The 25,561-nt window shown below is 44.8% G+C and overlaps 1 protein-coding gene and 1 pseudogene across 1 annotated transcript in view; one reads left to right on the top strand and one right to left on the bottom strand.

The window, feature by feature from the left end:
- Positions 1–1,501: 1,501 nt before the first annotated feature.
- Positions 1,502–25,561, bottom strand: part of LOC121284976 (broad substrate specificity ATP-binding cassette transporter ABCG2-like) — a 56,636-nt gene continuing 32,576 nt past the window's right edge. The window contains exons 11-17 of the mRNA XM_041201010.1: positions 21,354–21,443; positions 18,655–18,779; positions 16,502–16,656; positions 12,855–12,944; positions 10,281–10,334; positions 6,650–6,672; positions 1,502–1,649 (exon numbers count right to left, since the gene is read on the bottom strand). Coding sequence (XP_041056944.1) covers positions 1,502–1,649; positions 6,650–6,672; positions 10,281–10,334; positions 12,855–12,944; positions 16,502–16,656; positions 18,655–18,779; positions 21,354–21,443 — 685 coding nt within the window. The remainder of the gene's footprint in view (positions 1,650–6,649; positions 6,673–10,280; positions 10,335–12,854; positions 12,945–16,501; positions 16,657–18,654; positions 18,780–21,353; positions 21,444–25,561) is intronic.
- On the top strand, positions 25,265–25,449 carry LOC121285887 (annotated as a pseudogene).

The following is a 25,561-nucleotide window of genomic DNA, read 5'->3' as shown; positions in this document are numbered from 1 at the left end:
TATCTTCTACAAGCACTGATCCAACATGGTGATCTTTAAATTAAACATCTTATCAAAATAATTTTCCCAATTTTTTTCCCCAAAAATATATAATCAACATTACAAAATTAAACATCCTTTTGAAGAGAATCTCATACAATATTTTCAATTTACAGTTAACATATTTTACATTTCAAAAGAATGAAAGAAAGCAATATTATTCTCACTCATAAATATTTATATATCAGAGCGGCATGGAATTTCCAAAGTGGCACCAAAATACAGAACATGTCTTAGATTTGTCAAGAAAAGCAGTAGTAGAATTGATCATTTACAAACACTTAACTAAACTAGAGGCTTGCCAATCCTGCAGGATTACCCTGGAGTCTCCAGGAATTAAAGATTAATCTCCAGGTTACAGTGATGAGCAAATACCCAGGAGAAAAATCAAAGGGGTTAAAAAAATGTGCCTTAAAATGTTTGAACATTTCTGTTTGCTTGTTATAAAAATATTGTATATCAGGGAAAAGGAAAAAGACTGACTTGGTCAAGAAGTATCCATTCAGGTAATGAAGAGATAAAAACAAAAAAACTGCGGTTGCTGGAAATCCAAAACAAAAACAAAAACAGAATTACCTGGAAAAACTCAGCAGGTCTGGCAGCATCGGCGGAGAAGAAAAGAGTTGGCGTTTCGAGTCCTTAAGACCCTTTGACAGAACTTGAGTTCGAGTCCAAGAAAGAGTTGAAATATAAGCTGGTAAAGAGTCTGTTTTCTAATTGGGTGTGGGCACTGTGAGGACAGACATGTCGGGCAACCAATGGTGGGAGTGTAGGGACGTGGCCATTGGACATTTGACCTTATGTAATGAACACTTCACAAATATGTCCAAGCAGAGTTGGCAACCTTACTAACTTAGCAACCTAAGTACAAAGACGACAGCTCCTTTTACAGGATCAAGAGACACTTCTTTTTTTCCTTGTTAGGGATGGCATAAAGTCTCCGGGGCACAATGCAGCAGTTGAAGGCAGCTTGGTGAAACACAGACGGAGAAAGGCACACAGACAGGCACACTGACAGAGACACAGATGGGGATAGACACACAGACAGGGACAGAGACACGGACAGAGAGAGACACAGTGAGAGAGAGACCGACGGGGAAAATCACACAGAGACAGGCGCACAGACGGGGACGCAGATGGAGACAGACACACAGCTGAGGCCAGGCAGACACACAGACAGAGACAGACACACAGAAGGGGGCAGACACAGATGGAGACAGACACACAGACCACCAGACAAACACAAACAGACAGCCAGACAAACACGCTGTTAATTGTATTTTTGACAACATGTGAAGAGTGGCGGATCATTCAGCAGCTGGAAAATTTACCCAAAATTTAAACAAAAATTAAATCAGTTACAGTGTGTGAGCCAGGGGCTCTTTCCAGCGTAATTTACAAAACCACCCGGGATATCAGACAAGAAAAGAGGATCTCAGTCAGTGCCTACTTAGGTACAACCCTATGACATTTTCTTCATAAACCTGAGTTCCAAGTAGGAAATTGTCAAGCAAATAAGCATAATTGATGCCAATGCCACATGATTCTGCCACAAAGCCCATTCAGATATTTCAATTCCTTGTCTGGAAAGGTATTGCTCTCCTGTACACCTACAATACACAAGGAATAAAAACATTTTTATTTATCCACAAAACAAAAATGTTTACTGAGCATGCAGGTTTTGACTTCTGGTGGGATTTTACCAGTTAGTCAACTGCAGTCGTTGCCACTGAACAAGAATAGCATTTATATACCGCCTTTAATGGTGTAAATTGTCCCAAGGAGCTTCACGGGAGTATTATCAAGCAATTTTGTCACCAAACCGTGCAAGGAGATATTAATACAGATGACCAAAAGCTTGATCAGAGCGATAGGTTTTAATGAGTTTTTTTTTAAAGGAGGAGGGAGAAGTGAAAGGGTTTAGGGGACTGAATTCTAGAGTTGGGGCCTAGGCAGCCAAAGAGACAGCCGCAGATGAAAACCCGAGGATGGAACAGGCCAGAACTGGAGGAATGTAGATATCCTGGGAGTATTGTAAAAGGCTAAAGGGGTTACAGAGATTGGGAGAGGTGAGGCCATACGGATGAATTGTTTTTTTAAAATTGTGTCATTGCCAGCAGGTTGAGGGGTAACTGACCAATGGGATGTTGCGCGAGTTAGGAACTGGGCAGCAGAATTTCAGATAAGCCTGAAGAAGCTTCAGGTTGGACAGCTGCCCAGGAGAATATTGGGATAGTTGAGTCTATAATGAAATTTTAGTTGCATGATTAAAGTGACAGCTCACAAATTAAGTTACATATTACAGTGTTGAGAGTGCAGGAACAGGCCATTCAGCCCATCCATTCTTTTTAAATGCAGTACAGAGGGATGAGTGTCCTTGTACATGCATCACAAAAGTTAGCCTGCAGGTGCAGAAAGTAATTAGGAAGGCAAATGGAATGTTGACCTATATTGCGAGGGTTGGGGGTGGGGGGGGGGGGGGGGGGGGGGGGGGTGGAGTATAACTCGACTGATACCTGGGATGAGAGGATTACTTCACTATGAAAGGTTGGACAGGCTGGGCTTGTATCCATTTGGAGTTTAGAAGAATGAGAGGTGATCTTTTGAAACATATAAGATCCTGAGAGGACTTGACAGGGTGGATGCTGAAAGGATGCTTTCCCTTGTAGGAGAGGCTAGAACTAGGGGACACAGTTTAAAAATTAACTGGTCCAGCATTTAAGACAGGGATGAGAAGAACATTTTTATGTCAGACGTTGTGAATCTTTGGAACTCTCTTCCTCAGATAACAGCAGAGACATTGAATATGTTTAAGGCAGAGGTAGATAGATTCTTGACTAACAGAGGAGTCAAAGGTTATCGGGGATAGGTGGAATGTGGAGTTGAGGCCACACTCAGATCAGCCATAATCTTATTGAATGGCAGAGCAGGCTGGAGGAGTCAAATCGCCTACTTCTGCTCTTAATTTGTATGCTCATAAATGTAGGGAAGTCTTACTGCAACTGTACAGGGTTTTGGTGAGACTGCACCTGGAATACTGTGTAAAATTTTGGTCTCCTTAAGTTAGGATATACTTACACAGGAGGCAGTTTAGGGGAGGTTCATAGGCTGATTCCTGGGATGAAGGGGTTGTCTTATGAGGAAAGGTTGAGCAGATTGAGCCAATGCTCATTGGAACTTAGAAAAATGAGAGGTGATCTTATTGAAATATGTAAGATTCCAAGGGGCCTTGACATGGTGGATGCTGAAGGGATGATTTCTCTTTTGGGGAAATCTAGAATGGCGGGGAGGGGGTGGTGAACAGCTTAAAAACAGAGATGAGGAGGTATCTTTTCTCTCAAAGGGTCATTATTCTTTGGAATTCTGTTCTGCAGAGAGCAGTGGAGGCCGGGTCATTGAATATCTTCAAGGCTGAGTTGGACAGATACTTGATCAACGGAGTGTCAACTGTTATGGGGGAACAGGCAGAAAAGTGGAGTTAAGGCCACAATCAGATCAGCCATGATTGTTTTTGAATGATGGAGCAGGTTCGATGGGCTGAATGGCCTATTCCTGCTCCCGTTTCTTATAATCTTATGATTTCATCTCACTCTATCAGTACATCCTTTTATTCCTTTCTTTATCATGTGTTTATCTAACTTGGCCTGATCAATGCTTTCTACTCAAATGCTCCCTGTTACACTTTCTCACCAGTCTTTGGATTAAAAAAAAGTCTCTAGTCATGGACTTCTCCACATTCCAGTTTTCTATAGACATGAATCCCCCGAGGAGTGGCACTCATTGTCAGATCGCCACTCCGCTCGAACTTTTCCCCCACTTCGACCCTGCTCCTCATTTCTTGTCGGGTTCTTCTGATCCCAGCTTTACCAGGAATACGGAGCACAGTTTCCCTCAGGAAACTCCGTCAAAGTGGAGCACAGTCACGGGCAAGACAGGACACGTCTCCTTTTTATGGCACTAGACTGGGTAGGGGAGGCAGAGTGGGAAGGGGGGAGGCGAGATAGAAGGGTAGGTGGGTAAGGTGGTGGGCCCGTTGTGTGGCAGGTGGGTCAGAGGGTAGTGTTGGTGAGGGGATTGGTGGGTGGGGTGGATAGGTGGGTCAGGTAGTCAGGTCAGGGGCTGGTCATGTCAGGTTAGGGGGTTAGTTGGGAGGGCAGGAGGGTGGTTGGCAGTGGTGTTCAGGAGAATTGGCGGAGGGGGTGGTCAGGGCAGTAGTCGGGATTAGTCAGGGGTCAGTATGAGTGATTGGTGAGGTGGGGGGAGGGGGGTGGTCTGTAGTTACCCAGGAGTTAGACTAGGTTTATTCTAACATTTCCTGGGTAACTATTCAAGTAAGTACATCAGAACTGTCCGAAGTATGCGACCCTAACTTGGAGTCGGAGACATTCGTAGACGGTCCTGGGGAGTAGGGGAATTGCCCCATCAGAATTTCAAACTTCCCGGGCAGTTCGCTCGTAAGACAGCGCATCAGGACTTCCACAGGTTCCTAGCACACATCTTGGATCATATGTCCAGTCTCTGATGATCTGGAGACCAGAAGATCTGGGCCATAATGTCACGAAGTAATGGATATGGTAACTACAGCCACTCTCCGTCACCAGGTGGCGGTATTTCATTACAAAAACAGAATTACCTGGAAAAACTCAGCAGGTCTGGCAGCATCGGCGGAGAAGAAAAGAGTTGACGTTTCGAGTCCTCATGACCCTTCGACAGAACTTGAGGGAGTCCAAGAAAGAGTTGAAATATAAGCTGGTTTAAGGTGTGTGTGTGGTGGGGAGAGAGAGAGAGAGAAGTGGAGGGGGTTGGTGTGGATGTAGGGACAAACAAGCAGTGATAGGAGCAGATCATCAAAAGGTGTCAACAACAATAGAACAAAAGAACACATAGGTGTTAAAGTTGGTGATATTATCTAAACGAATGTGCTAATTAAGAATGGATGGTAGGGCACTCAAGGTATAGCTCTAGTGGGGGTGGGGGGAGCATAAACGATTTAAAAATATTTAAAAATAATGGAAATAGGTGGGAAAAAAAATCTATATAATTTATTGGGAAAAAAAAAGGAAGGGGGAAACAGAAAGGGGGTGGGGATGGAGGAGGGAGTTCACGACCTAAATTTGTTGAATTCAATATTCAGTCCGGAAGGCTGTAAAGTGCCTAGTGGGAAGATGAGGTGTTGTTCCTCCAGTTTGCGTTGGGTTTCACTGGAACAATGCAGCAAGCCAAGGACAGACATGTGGGCAAGAGAGCAGGGTGGAGTGTTAAAATGGCAAGCGACAGGGAGGTTTGGGTCATTCTTGCGGACAGACCGCAGGTGTTCTGCAAAGCGGTCGCCCAGTTTACGTTTGGTATTTCATTGTCCTGTATGACCAACCTCCTATCATAGATTTTTAAAAAGTTTATCCAGCAATATCTAATAATTAAATCCAATTTAAAATCATCAAAAATATATTTGATATCTGACAATCGTGGAGGTGAGAGTTTGGAGCTGAGTAGCTCCTGTAAACCCCATATCCGAGAGGCTCAGGACTGGACGCGTGTCGGATTTGGGGATAGTATAGATTTTGGGTCCTAGGCCTGGCATGAACTTATAATACATAAAATAATGTATGAAAAATAAAGAATCAAAGGGTTTCATTCAAACTGCTACCCAGGGTGCCAGCTTTGAATGTAGCTAGTTTTCAGATCCTTCCAGATTTTGGGATGTTGGATAAGGGGTCCAGTACCTGTATTGCTGGACTAGTCATTCAGAGTTCCGGATTAGTACTCTGGTGACGAGTTTAAATCCCACTGCTGCAGTTGAGGAATTTAAATTCAATTAATAAATCTGGAAATTAAAAAGCTAGTAACAGTAATGATGATCGTGAAACCACCAGATTGTTGTAAAAACCCATCTGGTTCACTAATGTCCTCACCCGCCCGATCTGGCCTGCTGTGGCAAACCCACAGTAATGTGGCTCACTCTTAACTGGCCCCCTGAAATGGCCTAGCCACTCAGTTGTATCAAACTACTACAGAAAAGTTAAATGAGAATAAAACCAGACAGATCATGCTGCAGCGACCTAAGGGCACTTGAAACAATAAAGGCACACCCCTGCCAGTTAACCCTGTGCTGAACTCCTCACTAACATCTGGAGACTTGTCCCAAAACTGGGAGACTGCATCATGTCCTGAGTCCTCCATCTATGTCCTGTCCCACCAGCTAGACTGACCCGCCAGAGGCAGCACAATGGTATGGCAGTTGGTTGGGGGTGGGGGGGGGTGGGGTGTGGGGGGTGGGGGAGTAGCTCTTAGAGTCATCAACGTTGATTCTGGATCCCATAAAATCTCAAGGCATCAGGTCAAAACCCCCTGCTGATTACCATTTATTGCCTTCTTTCAGCTGATGAATCGGTGTTCCTCCATGCCCGAACCTTGGCCGCAAATTGGACAATTCAAGGAAAGTCACAAATGAGTGATTGTGTCCCACAGAGCGCAGGCTTCTGACCTCCATTTGAGCCTGAATGCAGGGTTCAGGAGTGCCCAGGGAAAATCCTACTCCAAGTGTTTGCTCCTAATATGAAAGATGTCTGATCATGTGCACAGTACATCTCAGACTCCCACCATTGCTAACTGTAACATGCTAGTTATGACTTGCTACCAAGGTGCTATTTATAATAAGCCAGCAACCAAAACTATAGGAATGGGATTGTCCCCGAAAAGTCCAATTACTATTTCCACACCATAGTTCAAACTAAAGATAATGGTAATAAGAACCATTAAAATAGGCGGTTTTAAATTTCCATTTGCAATAGAAATGATAACTGATGAAACTTTCATATTGTTGCTGCAAGATCATAAGATTATTAGAAATAGGAGCAGGAGTAGACCATTCAGCCCATCAAGCCTGCTCCGCCAGTCAATAAGATCATGGCTGACCTGACCATAAGACCATAAGACATAGAAGCAGAAATTAGGTCATTTGGCCCATCGAATCTGCTCCGCCATTCAATCATGGCTGATAAGTTTCTCAACCCCATTCTCCCGCCTTCTCCCCGTAACCTTTGATCCCCTTACCGATCAAGAACCTATCTATCTCGGTCTTAAATACACTCAATGACCTGGCCTCCACAGCCTCCTGTGGCAATGAATTCCATAGATTCACCACTCTCTGGCTAAAGAAGTTTCTCCTCATCTCTGTCCTAAAAGGTCTTCCCTTTACTCTGAAGCTGTGCCCTCGGGTCCAAGTCTCTCCTACTAATGGAAACATCTTGCCCATGTCCAATCTATCTAGGCCTTTCAGTATTCTGTAAGTTTCAATCAGATACCCCCTCATCCTTCTAAACTCCATCGAGTATAGACCCAGAGTCCTTAAACGTTCCTCATATGTTAAGCCTTTCATTCCTGGGATCGTTCTCACGAACCCCCTCTGGACCCTCTCCAGGGCCAGCACATCCTTCCTGAGATACAGGGCCCAAAATTGCTCACAATATTCTAAATGTGGTTTGACCAGAGCCTTATAAAGCCTCAGCAGCACATCTCTGCTTTTATATTCTAGTCCTCTCAAAATAAATGCCAACATTGCATTTGCCTTCCTAACTACCGACTCAACCTGCAAGTTAACCTTAAGAGAATTCTAGATTAGGACTCCCAAGTCCCTTTGCACTCCAGATTTCTGAATTCTCTCCCCATTTAGAAAATAGTCTATGCCTCTATTCTTCCTACCAAAGTGTATGACCTCACACTTCCCCATGTTGTATTCCATCTGCCACTTCTTTGCCCATTCTCCTAACCTGTCCAAATCCTTCTGCAGCCTTCCCGCCTCCTCAATACTACCTGTACCTCCACCTATCTTTGTATCATCTGCAAACTTAGCCAGGATGCCCTCAGTTCCTTCATCTAGATCATTAATGTATAAAGTGAAAAGTTGTGGTCCCAACACTGATCCCTGCAGAACTCCACAAGTCACCAGCTGCCATCCTGAGAAGGACCCTCTTATCCCCACTCTCTGCCTCCTGCCAGACAGCCAATCTTCTATCCATGCTAGTACCTTGCCTCTAACACCATGGGCTCTTATCTTACTGAGCAGCCTCCTGTGCAGCACCTTGTCAAAGGCCTTCTGGAAGTCCAAGTAGATAACATCCATTGGCTCTCCTTTGTCTAACCTACTCGTTACCTCCTCAAAGAATTCTAACAGGCATGACCTCCCCTTGATGAAACCATGCTGACTTTTCCCTATTTTACCATGCACTTCCAAGTATTCTGAAATCTCATCCTTAATAATGGACTCTAAAATCTTACCAACGACCGAGGTCAGGCTAATCGGCCTGTAATTTCCCGTCTTTTGCCTCACCCCCTTCTTAAACATGGGGGTTACATTAGCGATTTTCCAGTCCTCTGGGACCCTCCCTGACTCCAGTGATTCCTGAAAGATCGCCACTAACGCCTCCACTATCTCTTCAGCTATCTCCTTAAGAACTCGGGTGTAATCCATCTGGTCCAGGTGATTTATCTACCTTCAGACCTTTCAGTTTTCCTAACATCTTCTCCTTGGTAATGGTCACCATACTCACCTCTGCCCCCCGACTCTCTTGAACTTTGGGGATGTCACTCGTGTCTTCCACTGTGAAGACTGACACAAAGTACCTACTCAGTTCCTCCACCATTTCTTTGTTCCCCACTACTACTTCTCCAGCATCATTTTTCAGTGGCCTAATGTCCACTTTTGCCTGTCTCTTACCCTTTATATATCTAAAAAAACTCTTGCAATCTTCTTTTATATTACTGGCTAGTTTACCCTCATATTTAATCTTCTCCCTCCTTATTTCTTTTTTAGTTGTCCTCTGTTGGTCTTTGTAGGCTTCCCAATCCCCTGGTTTCCCACTGCTCTTCACCGCATTGTATGCTTTCTCTTTAGCTTTTATGCTGTCCCTGACTTCCCTTGTCAGCTATGGTTGCCTCGTCCTCCCTTTAGTATGCTTCTTCTTCCTAGGGATGAATTTTTGCTGTGTCTCCCAAATTACTCCCAGAAACTCCTGCCATTGCTGTTCCACTGTCTTTCTTGCTAGGAACTGTGGCCACTGACTGTGGCCTTAACGTCATTTCCCTGCCTGTGCCCCATTACCCTTGAACTCTCTTTTAGTACAAAAATCTGTCTAACCCAGCCTTGAATAAACTCAATGACCCAGCCTCCACTGCTTGCTGGGGAAGAGAATTCCACAGAATAATGATGCTCTGAGAGAAAAAATTCCTCTGCTTCTCCATCTTAAATGGGAGACCTCTAATGTTTAAACTGTCCTCCCTAGTTCTAGATTCCCTCAAGAGGAAACATCCTTTTGAGGGGGTTTGTCAGGGTGGATGCCAGAACCTTATGTTTCAAGATCTCCTCTCATTCTTCTAAACTCCAGTGAGTATAGGCCCAGCCTGCTCAACCTTCCTTAATAAGACAACCCCTTCATCCCAGGAATATGCCGAACTGCTTCCAACGTAGGATGTCCCTACGATTGTGGTAAAAATGATTACTGGAAATTATACTTGAAGAGGAGAAAATTGCAGGAAAAAGAGGAGGGAGACTAATTGGATAGCTCTTTCAAAGAGATGACATAGGCACGATGGGCAAAATAGTGTTCATCTGTGCTTTGTCCTTCTATGAATGGTCAGCAATGACCGTTTAAAAATCCTTAAACTGTACAATCACAATTCCAACCTTTCTTTGTAAAGATATTTTTCCCCTTTTTCCCTCATCTCAGTCTCATCTCATGGACCAACCCCAGCTGAAAAGATAGATAAAGCCAATGGGCCTGACACCACCTACAAAGGGGTTCACCCCTCCCTTTCTCCACTTGCTGTGTGCTCATGGGAAAGGATCCGATCTTCAATTGGTGCATCCACCAGAGTGCATGGGAGATCTCCATGCTTGAGCTCTTGCTAGCACTTCATGGCTCTGTAAGCTACCCTGACCCACGATGTTACTACCATCTTTACCTCCTCCTCCACCCCCTCTCACTTTTCCTCTTACCCTACAATTTCCTTCCCTCTGGAATGCACTAGCACATGTCGGGGGTTCAACAGTGGAAAAGGGGTGAAATGGGGATTAGGTAGAGAGTGTTGAAAAGGTAAAGCTGCATTTCCATATGTAAATGGTGGCATACAATAAATCTTTGAGGCATTAAACTGAAAATATTCTTTGATATGCAAGTCTTTTTTTAAACTTACGTTATCAGTTCAGGACGTATGCTACAGCTGTTTCCATTGGTAGTAAATACTGATTCAGAGCTGTTGCAAAAACTCAGACCTACAAATTCGTTCAACAGTAGAGCCTGTGTAAAACCAAAGTAACATATTGGGTTAAAAAAACATTCCTTGCACTTTCTTACCTCAAGTAGAATTGAGAAGTCAGAAGGTAGAAGAAATCATCCGATCCAAGTACTGAATCTACTGAGCCCACTCAATATCATGTGCTTCACCAAAGTTCGCCTATAGGTCACATGATTGCTTATTTGTCTACTTCATAGAATTATATAGCACGGGAGACCATTCAGCCCATCATATCTCTGCTGGCTCTTTGAAAGAGCTATCCATTTAATCCCATTCCTCCACTGCTCTTTCCCCATAACCCCTGAAAACATTTTCCCACTATTCAATCGCAATTTTCAAAAGAGATTGGATTTACATCCAGCACCCTTTCAGGCGACACATTCCTGATCGTAACTGTGTAAAAATAAATTCTCTTCACCTCCCTTCTGGTTTTTTTTTTGTCAATAACTTTAAATCCGTATCCACTGGTTAGTTATTTTGCCCATCATGCCTGGAAACTGTTTCTTCTCGTTTATCAAGCCCTTCATGATTTTGAGCACCTCTATTGACTCTCCTCTTAATTTCCTCTGCTCTAAGGAGAACAACTTCAGTTATTATAAATTTATCTTCCATATTAAACCCATATGACATATTAAAATTTATACCAGAGCAGCTTGGAGATGCTGACTGCTGATGTATCAATATTCATTGTCATGGAGTAGGAGGTGTCACATCCAGCCTTTCTGTTGGATTAGAGCCTTTATGAGCACCATCCACTGTGCACAAAATTTTTTCTTTGGACTACATAGAGGCGTTAGAGAGATAGAGGCATTTAAGCATTACAGAGACATTTAACTGAAGTCTCTCTTCCCTGGAGCCATTCTCATAAACCTTTTCTGCATTCTCTCTAGGGCCTTTACATCTCTCTTAAAGTGTGGTGCCCAGAATTGGACAATACTGCAGTTGAGGCAGAACCAGTGTTCTTTCAAGGTTCACCATAACTTCCTCTTTTTGTACTCTACACTTCTATTTGTAAAACCCCAGATCCATATGCATCTTAACTGTTTTGTGCTTCAGGAGGACATTGACAGTCTGGCGAAATGAGCAGGCAAATGCAGTTGAAATTCAGAGAATTGTGAAGTGATTTATTTTAGAAGAAAGTATGAAAAGATACATTATGAACTGAATTTTAAAAGGGATGCAGGAACAGAGAGACCTAGGCTTCAGATTTACAAATCTTTGAAGGTGGTAGGACAAGTTTTTAAAAAAAATTTCATTCATGGGATGTGAGCTTCGTTGGCTGGGCCAGCATTAATTGCCCATCCCTAGTTGCCCTCAAGGTGGTGGTGAGCTGCCTTCTTGAACCACTGCAGTCCATGTGGTGTGGGTACACCTGCAGTGCTGTTAGGAAGGGAGTTCCAGGATTTTGACCCAGGGATTGTGAAGGAATGGCAATATATTTCCAAGTCAGAATGGTGAGTTACTTAGAGGGGAACTTCCAGGTGGTGGTGTTCCCATCTATCTGCTGCCCTTGTCCTTCCAGATGGTAGTGGTCGTAGGTTTGGAAGGTGCTGTCTAAGCAGCCCTGGTGATTTCCTGGAGTGCATCTTGTAGATGGTACACACTGCTGCAACTGTGCGTGTGGAGGGAGTGAATGTTTGTGGATGTGGTGCCAATCAAGTGGGCTGCTTTGTCCTCGACGGTGTCCAGCTTCTTGAGGTTGTGAGAGTTGCACTCATCCAGGCAAGTGGGGAGTATCCCATCACACTCCTGACTTGTGCCTTGTAGATGGTGGACAGGCTTTGGGGAGTCAGGAGGTGAGTAACTCATCGCAGGATTCCTAGCCTCTGATAAAGTTGATAAAGCAAGTTAAAAGAAACATGTGGGATCTTTATGAATAGGGACAAGAGCATAAAAACAAGGAAGTTATCCTTTAAAAATCCCTGGTTAGACCTCAGCTGGAGCAGTGCATTCAATTCTGGGCACCACACTTTAGAATGAATGTCAAGGGTTTGGAGATGGTGCAAAGGAGATTTACTAGAATGGTTCCAGGGATGAAGGACTTCAGTTAATGTGGAAAGGCTGGAGAAGCTGGGATTGTTCTCCTTGGAGCAGAGAAGGTTAAGGGGAGATTTAATAGGAATTATTCAAAATTATGATAAACTGTTTCCACTTCCAGGAGGGTCAATAACCAGAGTAGGCAGATTTGGAAAATTGGAAAAAAAGCCAGGGGGGGGTGCATGGGGGGCGCGATGATGGGAAGTTTTTTCTTTACACAGTGAGCTGTTGAGATCTGGAAGGCGCTGTCTGAAAGGGAGGAGGAAGCAGATTCAATAGGAACTTTCAAAAGGGAATTGGATAAACACTTCAAAAGGCAAAATTTGTTGGACTATGGGGGGAGAAAGCAAGGGACTGGGACTAATCGGATAGCTCTTTCAAAGAGCCAGCGCAGGCACAATGGGCCCAATGACCTCCTTCTGTGCTGTATGATTCTATATCTACACATTCTTTTTATACAGAGATGGTAATCCCACGGTACTTACTGTGAAACCATATCGTGCGATACTTAAATACTTCAGCCAAGCCAACCAGTTTACAACACTCGGCAGGTTCACCAAGAGGCCTGAAAAGATCTGGAGAAAATTACAACTCATTAACACGGGCACACAGCCCAAGATTCCGGTCACATTGGCTGCCATTGATGTAGACTTTGTGACAATATTATGCCCAATACATGATCATGAGGAAATTATGATATATATAAAAAAAACGCTCAGCTGCCGCTCATGAAAATCATTCTAAATCGAATCTAAAAAGTAATATAGAAAAAATAATATAGAAACTGCACCACTGACTCTATGGGTAGAATATTGCTTTCTGCGGGTGGGCCCAACACCCCAATGTGTAAAATAATGCAGGATGACGTTGGGTGTGTGGCTTGATGTCATTTCGATGTTTAGTTTGGTGGGCGTGCGCTGGAGACGGCTGTGCACTGGCCAATCTGTCAACGGCCTATTAAGGCCATTAAAAAAACCAATTAAAGTTGTTGACAACACTGCCTGTCCGACCTTAAGGCTGGGGGGCAGGTGAAGAGGCCCAGGCAGCCTTCACGTTTTCCAGGAAACCTCATCCACGGGCCGGGATGAGGTTTCCTGAAGGTTTTAATAAAATGAATAAGTTTGGTAAACTTCACAAACATGTCGCAGCTCATGTGACACTGTCACACCAGGGGACATGTTTAAATAGTTTTTTTACTTTAAATTTTTAAAAACTTTTATTATCTGTTCAGTCTCCTGGCCTCGGGGAGATTGCTGCGCTCTTCCGCTTGCATGCCCTGACTCTCCCTCCTCCCTCCCTACCCCCCCGCCCGCAAAGGTTGCGCTGAGCGCCATCGGCCGCGCGTTACACTGGGCGGGCCCTAATTGGCTCACCCCATGTAAAATGGTGGCATGCAGGCGGTGACTGGCTCCGCACCAGCCCATTCCCGCCCAGACCACCCGACATAGGCAAGATTCAGCCCTACGGGCAGAACCCTTGATTCATGGTCAGAGATGGGACCAGTGGTGGGAGGGCTGCAAAATTGCTCACGGAGCTGGCTCATGGCCATTTTAAAAGTGGATGGTTTGGGGATTGGTGGGACACTGGAGAGATGCTGACTGGGGTTTTCAGGCATGTATTTTTAGGCATCCTGAGGTAACCAAATACCCGCTAATCAATGGAGACAGATCAGGGTGGAGAGGCCAGCATCCCTTCTTTAACCCCCTTCTACCCCCGTGATCACACCGGTTAGATGGCCATAGTAGCAATCACTGGCTGCCCTGTGCATCCTATCTCCAAAGTGGCAGTCTGGCAGTATGACCCGTATAAATTTCAACTTCATTACAAGGTCTTCCGAGGACGCCCTTCCCCCCTGCCCTATCCACACCGGCAGCACCCAAATCTAGGTGGGGCTCGCTATCTCCCACGCCTCCTATTGGCCCTCCACCATCCATAATCCGATAGTGAGCATGCATACTGGCCACTGATTGGCCAGCCATTCGAAATTGTACTGGGCCTCAGGTGCAGATGTTGGGACCCAGTAATGGTAAAATGAGAATCCTGCCGTATATCTTCAGGGGGAGAATTTTCTCCCTGTTGTGGGGGGTGGGGGGGCTATGTGGGAGCGGGCGGGCAGACAGCCGTTAGCTGCCCGCAATCGGCTGCGCACCACCATTTTACGTGGGCGGGCCAATTAAGCTGTGCGCTCCCTGTGCGGGCGGGGGTGGAGGAGGGAGAGTCGGGGCCTGCGCTCTTTCATACATGCACGCAAAAGAGCGCAGAAATCTCCCCGAGGCACAGAAATGACACGGGGCACCACCCCCGCACGCCGAGCCGAAGATTTTGGCCCAGGACTTTGACCGGGACTTTCCGGCCGGTTCTCCCACGGCGGATGCGGCGACCCAGCCAAAAGTCCATCGACTTTGGCGGGACCCGTAAGATCCCACTAGTGGCCAGGACTGGAAAATCCTGTCCTTTGATTCACGCCTGGGCCACTTGTGTCTGAGCCTTGTGGCTATCGGGCTTTACACAATAGTGTACAGCTTGGCATCCGTTACTACTTTACCGCGATGGGGTTTTTACAACCACTGGCTCACGGCTGACGCAATCGCAAAATACCACAGATGTTGGAAACCTGAGATAAAAACAAAAAGTGCTGGAAATGTTCAGCAGGCCAGGCAGCACCTGCGGAGAGAGAAACGAGAGTTAACAGCCGGAATTCGCCAGCCCCCGCCGAGCTGTTGAAACCCGCCGTTCACATCGGCGGGACCGGGAGATCCCACCAGCGTGAGGGGCTGGAAAATCCCAGTCCACATTTCAGGTCAAGTGGACCTTTCAGCTGAACTAATGAAGGTTCCGATGAGGGTTCTAACTGACGGGGGTCGTCAACCCGAAACGTTAACTCTTGCTTTTCTCTCCACAGTTGCTGCCAGACCTGTGTTTTTCCACCATTTCTTTTTTTTTTTATTGGCTCAGTGGCTTTTGTATGTGGAAAGCATAGAATCTGCTGGGAAACATCTGCATGACAAAAAAGAAACCCCACTGGCATGTATTAAAACAACAACTGGAAGTTAGTACAGGCCAGACCCTGTATCCAGGAAGCTGGAGACTGGACATGTGCCCAGACACAGGGATTTTCTGGATAAGAATTAATTAAAACTTAAATCTGAGCTGATTTCTCTGCTGAGCCAGACCAGGAGGTGGTGAAAGGGGCGGGGGGTTGGGGGGGTGGGTGGCGGAGGTGAGGGATGGACCAGGCTGGCTTCCACCGTTAATCCCCAATATGAAATGAATAAGAAATGCTGGAAAAACTCAGCAGGTCTGACAGCACCCGTGAACTCGGGCCTGCTGAGCTTTTCCAGCGTTTTTTGTTTTTGTTTCAGATTTCCAGCATCCGCAGTATTTTGCCTTTATGAAATAAATAAGGCCAGACCCAAAGAGCGAGGGAATCAGCACACTACCACCGGATATGCAGCGTACTGGAAGTTACCCCTCCACCACCAACGCTTCACATGCAATAAACCTTTTAAATTTAAAGATAAACAGTAAAAGAACCAACTAATGGGTGGGGGTGGGGGGGGCAGTGGGGGTGAATATAATCAGGTTTGGGGCCATCAATGGAATCCTGTAAATCGACCTTTCATTAATAAAAGATGTAATGGACAGCAATGCCTGATGGGGATTGTACAGTAGTTTCCAGGGTGGGAGTGTTGCCAGTTTTGAACGTGGCTGGTCCTTGGGTCTTTCCAGATTTTGGGACACTGGATAAGGGGTCCGGTACCTGTAGCACAAGTTTGTAAGCTACTTCAGAGGGTGAATTATCAAAATTTGACACCGAGCCACAAAGGAGGAAATTAGAACAGGTACCAGGAGCTTGGTCAAAGAAGTGTGTTTTTAAGGATCATTTTTAAAAGAGGAGAGGGGAGGAATGGTTTCGGGAGGGAATTCCAGAGCTTAGCGCCCAGGCATCTGAAGGCACAGCCGCTAATTATGAAGTGATGAAAATCGGGGAGACTCTAGAGGCCAGAATTGAGGAGCATAAATATCTGGGTGGGTCATAGGACTGGAGGGGATTACAGAGATAGGGTTGGGTGAGGCTAGGGAGGCATCTGATGACACAAGAGTAAACAAAAATCAAATAGATGCAACGTACAATCATGAGAATAAATATAACATTAATATAAAGGTTGGCAACTGCTACGTTGTCCTGTCCAGTCGCAATGGCCAGTCCCAGAGATGAAGCTGTAATAGACGCTTGGATCAATGTCAGCATTGTGATGAAAAAGGCAACAGGTTGTAACTTGAATCCTGAAACATAAAATATAATTTTCAAAGCGACAATCAAATTGTGGTCTGCCAAATCAACTACAAATATATTTTATAAGTTATAAAATTACACCATTATCGTGTTCTACAATGCTGTGTCAGATTCTATCTGAAACGAAGAATTGCATCTAACAGAAAGGTAAGATTTTGGGGAAGATTTGTTCTGTGTCGCCTGAACTATTTTTAACAAACAGGGTTATGAATTATTTATCTTTTATTCACTAAGGCAGTCTGACATGCTATATGGTTGCTGAATCTCAGGCTTTAAATGTTGTTTGTTTAATGACTTTAAGTTTACATGTGATAATTTTAAACAATATTTCCTTAAAAAAATCTTTGTGTTGCTTAAAGTATTAGCTTTAATATCCTACACACACATTGCTGTTACCAATGTACATTTTACCACCACCTCCCTGAGTTTGTACTATATTTGAAATATTCCTATACCAGCAGACACAAGAGTGGTAACCAGAAGTTAGGTCTAGTCTAGTGTCTGAGCAAAACATCTGTTCAGCTTTCCAATTATGCTATTTTACTATGTCTGTTGTTGAATTAATACCATTATGGAGCTTTCAATCACTGTTCGATTTTCCCCTTCTGTTTTTGATACAAATGACAAAGGTAGATTATCCTCTTCTCACTTTGAAATGATTTACCCCATTTATGGCCAGGGTTGGACTAGGCTTGGTCCTTGGACACTCTAATGATGTACCCACTGGCAGAGGTTTGATTCCCCATTGCTCATTTTTAATAAACGTACTTTATCGATAATCGGAACATAGGGCTGGATTTTACAGGGCACCATGTCTCCCCCCTCCCAGCTAAAAAGCCGGTTGGCAGCCTGCCCACAAAAAAAGCCAGCTGCCCTGCAGCCATTTTACGCTTGATGGGGCATTAGTTGGCTCAGGGTGAGATCTCCACCCCTCCATTTGGAGAGGAAGTCCCACAATCCAATTGGCTGGCAGCTCTGTAGTGCCAGCAGCACCAGATTCGAGTGGTGGCCATCGCTGGGACTACAGTCAGTCCCCAAACAGGAGGTTATGGAGGCCAGACTGAAGATAAGTTTTCGCATTTTTGGCAGCAAGGGGAATGGGGAGGCCAGAGGGAGGGTTAAAGGGGAATGTATGAACATGGGGGAGGGCTGTTGCCCCTGATGCTATGGTACCAGAATGTCCCCCTACTTGCCCGACATCAGCCCGTGCAGTAAAAGCTCGCAGGCTTCCCGCTTGGCATGGGCCTTGTCCTGCTATGGGTAATATAGCGGCAAGAGTGGGATGAGGCACCTAAGTGGCCATTAACTGGCCACTTAGGGGCCTCAATAAGCCCAAGGGCAGGCAGGCTGCCAAACACTTCCATTGCCACCAATGGGAGACAGGCCGGGCCAAGCGGGCAGTTAGCGGGTTTGCCATACTCTACATTCTACAAGTGCCCCCAACTTCAAGCAGTCTGGCAGAGGAGGATAAGATCATTGGAACAGGATAAAGCTATTCACCTCCTGGAGACTTGTCTGCCATTCAGTTTAAGTCATGGCTGATCTGCATCTTAAGCTCATCTGCCCACGTCAATTCGTCAACCTTTAATACACTTGCCTAACAAAAATCTATCAATCTCAGTTTTGAAATTTCCAATTGACTCCCAGCATCTACACCCTTTTTGGGGGAGAGCCTTCCAGATTTCCACTCCCCTTTGTGTGAAGAAGTGCCTCCTAACTTCACCCCTGAATGGCCTGGCTCGAATTTTAAGGTTTGCCCTCTTGTTCTAGACTCTTACCGCTCCCCCCCCCCCACCCCCCCCACCAACCCCCACCCCCAACCCCACCCCCCACCAGAGGAAATAGTTTCTCTCTGTCTGCCCCAGTGAACCCTTTAATCATCTTAAAAACCTCAATCAGATCACTCCCCCATGTTCGCTTTATGCTCGCTAAAATTACCTTGCCCTTGGAAGCTCAAGACTCAATAAAGATGAAATTCTGTTGCTCACCTATCAGGAAGTAGGTTGTAATTGCAAATACAATGGCTGGTACTGCTCTCATGGTTATCAGGTCAACAGATAACTTTGCTATGAAGTATGAACTTACTCTGTAGTATCCGCTGATATATTCATGTCTGTAAATAAAATAAAATCGCCACAACAATAGCATCAAATTACTATGAGCAAGGATCGGAGATAGATAAGACTTATTTTACTGTGTACGTTCCCACCAGAGGAGATCATTTCTCTGGGCAGTATTTAAAGGAAGAGATGGGGGTCTCACCCACCGGCTGGAGAGCTGGCGAGGGCCCCGGGACTATGTGCTGAGGGACGCACTAAAGCCTGGGGCAGGGGCTGCAGAGGCACAATAGGGAAAGGTCGTTGTCTAAGACCTTTCAACCATAGTGCACCAGGGGGCTGCAACTTCTATAGACCCCCCTCGGGATGTACGACTCGCATTAAATGTACACAGTAAATATTACACACATGACAATTGAGTTAAAGCACCTCAGAGTGCAGCATGATTTATGTAGATGATTTGAATATCATTTCACTGTGAAGGCCTTTTCGAAATGTTTGTAATGTGCTTTTTGATATTTTATAAATAAAGAAAATTTTAGCAAAAAAATAGCTGCTGAGAGCCCCGCATTCTCTCTTTTCGTCAAGGCCCGCTGAATTAAAGGCCACACCCGCACTTAACTGGATAGCAGCAGCCCATCTCTGGGATCAAGGACCCTAGGGGCGGAGGTCCCACCCACTGAAAGTTGCCAGCCTCAATACAAATCTTTCTTTCATCAAACATTGCACTGGGCTAAACCCCTAACTTTTTTGATGCTTTCACAGGATGGGGGGCTGTTGCCCAGCCAGCCAGCCTAACCAGCATTTATCGTTCATCCCTAGTTACCCTCAAAAAGGTGGGGGTGAGCCACCTTCTTGAGCCGCTGCAGTCCACGTGGTGTAGGTACACCCACAGTGCTGTTAGGGAGGGAGTTCCAGGATTTTGACCCAGCGACAGTGAAGGAACGGCCAATATATTTCCATGTCTGGATGGTGTGTGACTTGGAGGGAAACTTGCAGGTGGTGGTGTTCCTGTGTGTCTGCTGCCTCTGTCCTTCTGGGTGGTAAAGGATGGGGGTTAGGAAGGTGCTGTCAAAGGAGCCTTGGTGAATTGCTGCTGTGCACGTTGTCAATGGTACATACTGCTGCTACTGTGCGTCAGTGGTGGAGGGAGTGAATTGTAGATAGGATGCCAATGAAATGGGGCTGCTTTGCCCTGGATGGTGTTGAACTTCTTGCATGTTGTGGGAGCTGCACTCATCCAGGCAAGTGGAGAGTATTCCATCACACTCCTGACTTGTGCCTTGTAGATGGTGGACAGGCTTTGGGGAGTCAGGAGGTGAGTTACTATCTGCAGAATTCCCAGCCTCTGACCTGCTCTTGCAGCCACAGTATTTATATGGCTAGTCCAGTTCAGTTTCTGGTCAATGGTAACCCCCATGATGTTGATAGGGAAGGACTTAGCGATGGTAATGCCATTGAATGTCAAGGGGCGATGGTTAGATTCTCTCTTGTTGGAGATGATCATTGTCTGGCATTTGTGTGGCGTGAATGTTACTTGCCACATATCAGCCCAGGCCTGGATATTGTCCAGGTCTTGCTGCATACGGACACGGACTGCTTGCAGGTAATTCCCATGGATAGGAGAGCATGTTTGTGATTCACATTCCATTTCAAATTATGGTGATACTGGGATTGACATTTACGAACGAGTTCCTTAAGTACAATGCAGCATTCAGTCTCATGATGGAAAGAAATCTTTGGGGATAATGTGATTCTCTCTGGGAATAATGATGGTTCCTACTCTATTAGAAATCTTGTTAATTGTACTCAAATTTTTGCAAGTGTAAGACTTAGAGGTGAAGAAAGTACACAAAGAAAGATCCAGTTTTAAATGGAGGCCACTATTTAATTTACTTTAACCACCTGATTACCCTGGTCATGTCAATTAAATTAGCCAATTACTGGGCATTGAAATTTAGAAATGAGGATGCTTAGAAAACAAGAACACAAGAATTAGCAGCAAGAGTAGGCCATTCGGTCCATCGGGCCTGCTCTGTCATTCGATAAGATCCTGGCTGCTCCAATTGTGGCCTTAACTCCACTTTCTTGTCTGTTCTCCAGAATCCTTGAGCCCCATTGTCAATCAAAAATCTAAGAAATACAGTCACCTGGATCACCAGCAGGAGGCTCACCACCACCTTCTCAAGGACAATTAAGGATAGGCAGCAAATGCTGGTTTTGCCAGCGACACTCACGTGGTATGATAGGATATTTCAAAAATTATAACGATAGCACCATGATCTCTCAGATCCCGCTTTTCCCCAATTTAAGTGATGCTGTTCAATGTGAGGAATTATAATTTGGTCATATGGAATGATAAGTAGATTACGCAATTAAAATTTCAATTTTAGAAATGAAAGAGACTGATGTTAACTAAAAGAAATTCATTCTATAAATAGTAAGATTTTAATTCCAAAATGCTGTGTGCCCAGCTCACACATGGTATCTGGAGCACATCTTTGAGCTTTGACTAGGAGCTTCGACACTGAATATTTGTCTTCTGCAAATAGATTTTCATCACAATTCTAATTACAGGCAAACAGAATGGGTTTGGCATTTAATGTCAGAAAATCAAAGTTATCACCTACATGAAAATCTTCTTTTCTGGGATGAACAGCTGAACAATAGATAGGCTACTGAAACACTGAATGTTGATCATGAAGAACATTGCACCTGCTCTGTAAGAAAGCAGAAATTACCATGAGTCGATGTTACTTATTCCAGATTTCGCCCAGTGCCACATCAAAAACAACTTGCATTTATATAGTGCCTTAACCTAGCACAGGAGCGATTCAGACAAAATCCAACACAGAGATAATCAGAACATGTGACCAAAAGCTTGGCTCAAGAGGTCATTTTTAAGGGGCGACTTAAAGGAGGAGACAGAGGGAAGAGAGCGAATTCCTGAGACTAAGGCCCAGGTAGCTGAAGGCACAGCCATCAGTGGTGCGGCACAGGTAACACAGATTCACAAGAAGCCAGATCTGGAGGGGTGTAGAAATCTCAAGGGTGTTGGAGGAGAGAGGCCATGAAGAGAATTTTTAAAATTGAAGAGCTGCCAGATCAGGAACCAATGGAAACCAGTGAGCACAGGGATGATGAGTGAATGAGAATTGATGTGAGTTAGGATATGGGCAGCAGAATTTTGGATATGCTCAAGTATATGGAGGGGGCAAGGTTGGAGGTGACCAGGAGAACACTGGAATAGTCAAGTCTAGAGATAATAGGAGGGTAAACAGCAAATGTAAAACAGCTTGAGCACAGAAATAATATTCTTGCCAATAGAACTAAACACCTAATAATACAATGTCAATGTATTACAAGAAAGAGCGCTCAAGATATTAAACTATGAAGCAAAATGATATCCAAAGATTGGGCACCCGAATAGAAAATAATCACAAGAAAGGTCTTCTGTATCAGTTGGATTTAATTTTAATATTTTATTCTTTCACGAGATGTGGGTGTCGCTGGCAAGGCCACCATTTGTTGCCCATCCTTAATTGCCCCTGATTTGAATGGCTAGGCCATTTCAAAGGGCAGTTAAGAGTCAACCACATTGCTGTGGGTCTGGAGTTAATTGTAGCCAGACCAGGTAAGGTTGACAGATTTCCTTTGATCCCTAAAAGACATTAGTGAACCAGCCACTATTACTGAGACTAACTTTTAACTGAATTTAAATTCTAGCAGCTACAAGGATTTGAACTCATGTCCCCAGAGCTTTAACCTGGGCCTTTGGATTATTTGTCCAGTGACAATATCACTACACCATCATCTCCCTCTATAGTCAGGGTCTATTGCTAACAAGGGTAGGGATATCTCACAGTTAGGAGGTCCTATCTAAAGACATTATTGAATGGCTACTAGTAGTATATTGAGAAGATATACAATTAAGAAAGAATGCATTTCTGCAGCCAAACACATTGTCATCAACAGAATTTGTGAATTGACATAGCTGATAAGTAAGCCAAGATGCTTAGCCCCTGAGTTCAACTCTTTACAAATATATACAGATGCTTTTACAATGTCCTTGTGATATCAATTCCCAATGCTATTCAGCTAGCATCAACTGTAGACTGAACGCACCAAGATTTTTTTAAGACTAGCAGTTAACCTTCAGTAAAGTCAATTTGATAGGAAGAGATCACCACTAGCTTGTTGCTGGTATTTGGGTCAAGTAGAAACTGGGTTGGATACAGAGCAAAATAATCCTCTGCCTTAATTTTAACCTCATAACAACATCACCTATTGTACCAGGTCTGATATTTCCATTTCTCACATTAGAATCCCTTTTAATTGGGCCTAACTGGTTTGCTCTTCAAAACAGCCAGTGTAGATTTGATGGGTCGAATGGCCTCCTTCTGTGCAATGCTGTTCCATGATGCTATGAACTCGTTATGTGAAGAGGTTTCCCTTGCTCCCTGTTCTAAATCTCTCACATTTAATCAATGTGTCAATATAGTGACCATTAAGATTTAGGATCTTTCTGCTTTGCTTCCTCATCTTGTTCAAGTCAAACTTCATCCCATCATCTTCTATAAAAATGGGGAGAGAATAACAAACTGGATTAAACTTTGGTTTGAAGGGAGAAAACAGAAAGTAAGATCTTACTGTGTTTCCTGTGACTTATGATTCTACAGAGCCTTTCCTACCCTCAGGATCCTAAAGCACTAAGTTAATGAAATTCAATGTTGTCACTATTGTAGGAAACACGGCAACCAATTTGAACACAGCAATCTCCTGCAAACAGCAATGTGATAATGACCAGACAACCTATTTTTTTTAATGACGTTGGTTGAGGGGCAAACATTGGCCACGACACCAGGATAACTGCCCTGCTTCCTCTTCAAAATAATGTCTTGGTTTAATGTCTCATCTGGAAGACAGCACCTCCAACAGTGCAGAGCTCCCTTTGGTGGGTCAACCTAGATGTTTGGGCTTAAGTTCCTGGGGTAGGACTTGGACCCACAACATTTTGACTGAAGCGAGAGAGCCGCTCTGACATGGCTGCATCAGGTTGAAGGGCCTTTGTCCAGAATGATTGGGTGGTTAGTGGTATCCACAGGGTTCACTTCTGGGGTCACTCCTGTTCACCGTGCATATCACTGATTCAGATCCAGCTGATTCTAGTAGCTGAAGGGTCAAAATGAGGGGCCAGAGGTACAAGATTAAATATGAGTGGTGTAGAACAAGAGGGCAGGAAAAATCTTTTCAGAGTTAATGGAGTCATGCAGCACAGAATGAGGCCATTTGGCCCATCAAGGTTGCAATGGCTCTTTTGAAGAGCAAAGCAGTTCCACTTACCCCCCTTCCCAATCACTCCACATATCCCTGCAATTTTCTCTCTTTTATTCAATTATTTTTGAAGACTATCATTGAATCTGTATCCATCACCCTATCAAATAGCACATTCCAAATCCTAAGCACTTGTTGAATAAAGAAGTATTTCCTCATTTCACTTCTGGTTCTTTTGCCAATCACCTCAAGTCTGTGTCCTCTGGTTACTGACCTATCAGCCGTGGGAAACAATTTAGTTTTGTTCTAAACCCTTCATGATTTTAAACACCTCCATCTAATCTCCTCGTAGCCTTCCCTGGTCTAAGGGGGAAAAAAAATTCCACTTTCTCCAGTCTGTAATCCTCGTCTGTGGAATCTAAACTTCCTCTGCATCCTCTGCAAAGCCTTCACGTCTTTCCTAAAGTCTAGCGACACCGGGCAGCATTCTCCTGACAGCTTTGGCACCAAATGGGGGTCCTGAGCTCACACATGCCGGGGGCTCAATCCTCGGGGAGGCATGGCAGGCGGGTGCCGGAGGCTGGAAGCCCATTCACAGAACCGGCAGCTCTGGGGCCTTGGCAAGCCCACGGGGAGAACTGGGCGCTGCTGAGGCACATCAGAGATGGCGAGGGCGCCTCAACATGGAGGCACCATCGCTGGCCAGTGCAGAGGGGCTGCACTAAAGAGCCCTGAAGTCGGTCAGGTTGAAGGGAAACCCATCCGCAGCATCAGATGCTGCAGTGACTGTGGCCTTTTGCCCACGCGACCCCGTCATTGGGACATGAGGTTTCCAGCTCTGATAGCCTGGCCTGCCATAGGGAGGCCACATCCAAGCAGTTGGCAGCCTCCACAGCCAGCAAGGTTAGCTCCACCAATGGGAAAGTTTGGGCGGTGCCGTAAAATTGTCCCTAACTGGGGCTTGAGCAACCCTAAATTGGCCTCCAGGAACTGGTCAGCCAATCCGATTATTAGCCTGAGCCGGGCAAGTCCTCCAACTGCTGGAATGGAATCGGGCAGTCATCCCAATGTGGCTCCCCCCTATTTTTCCTGGCTCCCCCTCTAATCCTGTATCCACGAGGCCAGGAAAATCCAGCCCAATATTCGAGCTAGGGAAGATCTAGGGTCTTATGTAAGTTTAACATAACAAAATTAGTTTGGAATCTGAATTTGACTTGGAAGTGGAATCGAACCTGGACAACAGCAGGGAAAGCTCTGAATTCTAACCAGTATACCACAACAGTCATACATTTTCTGGTGACATTCATCAACTTGTGGTTGTACAGTCAAAGGTACTTGAGTCATTGGCATGTTAAAGTAACATACCTGCACGGTAGCCCCTCAGTTCTGATGTGAACAACCTGTTACTCCAGGGTGTTGCTGCCATCAGAACTTTGCTGCTGTGTGGACATGTTTATCAAAATCCATCTGGTTTAAATATTGCAATGAAGTGATGCTCACAATGTGCGGTTATATTTTTTAAAAGTTAATTAAGATAATTATCACAGAACTGTTATGATGCAGA

Source organism: Carcharodon carcharias, chromosome 1, assembly GCF_017639515.1.
Source record: "Carcharodon carcharias isolate sCarCar2 chromosome 1, sCarCar2.pri, whole genome shotgun sequence".
Classification (NCBI taxonomy): Eukaryota; Metazoa; Chordata; class Chondrichthyes; order Lamniformes; family Lamnidae; genus Carcharodon; species Carcharodon carcharias.
Note: the sequence above shows the minus strand (reverse complement) of the source record. Positions and strands in the feature narration are given on the sequence as shown.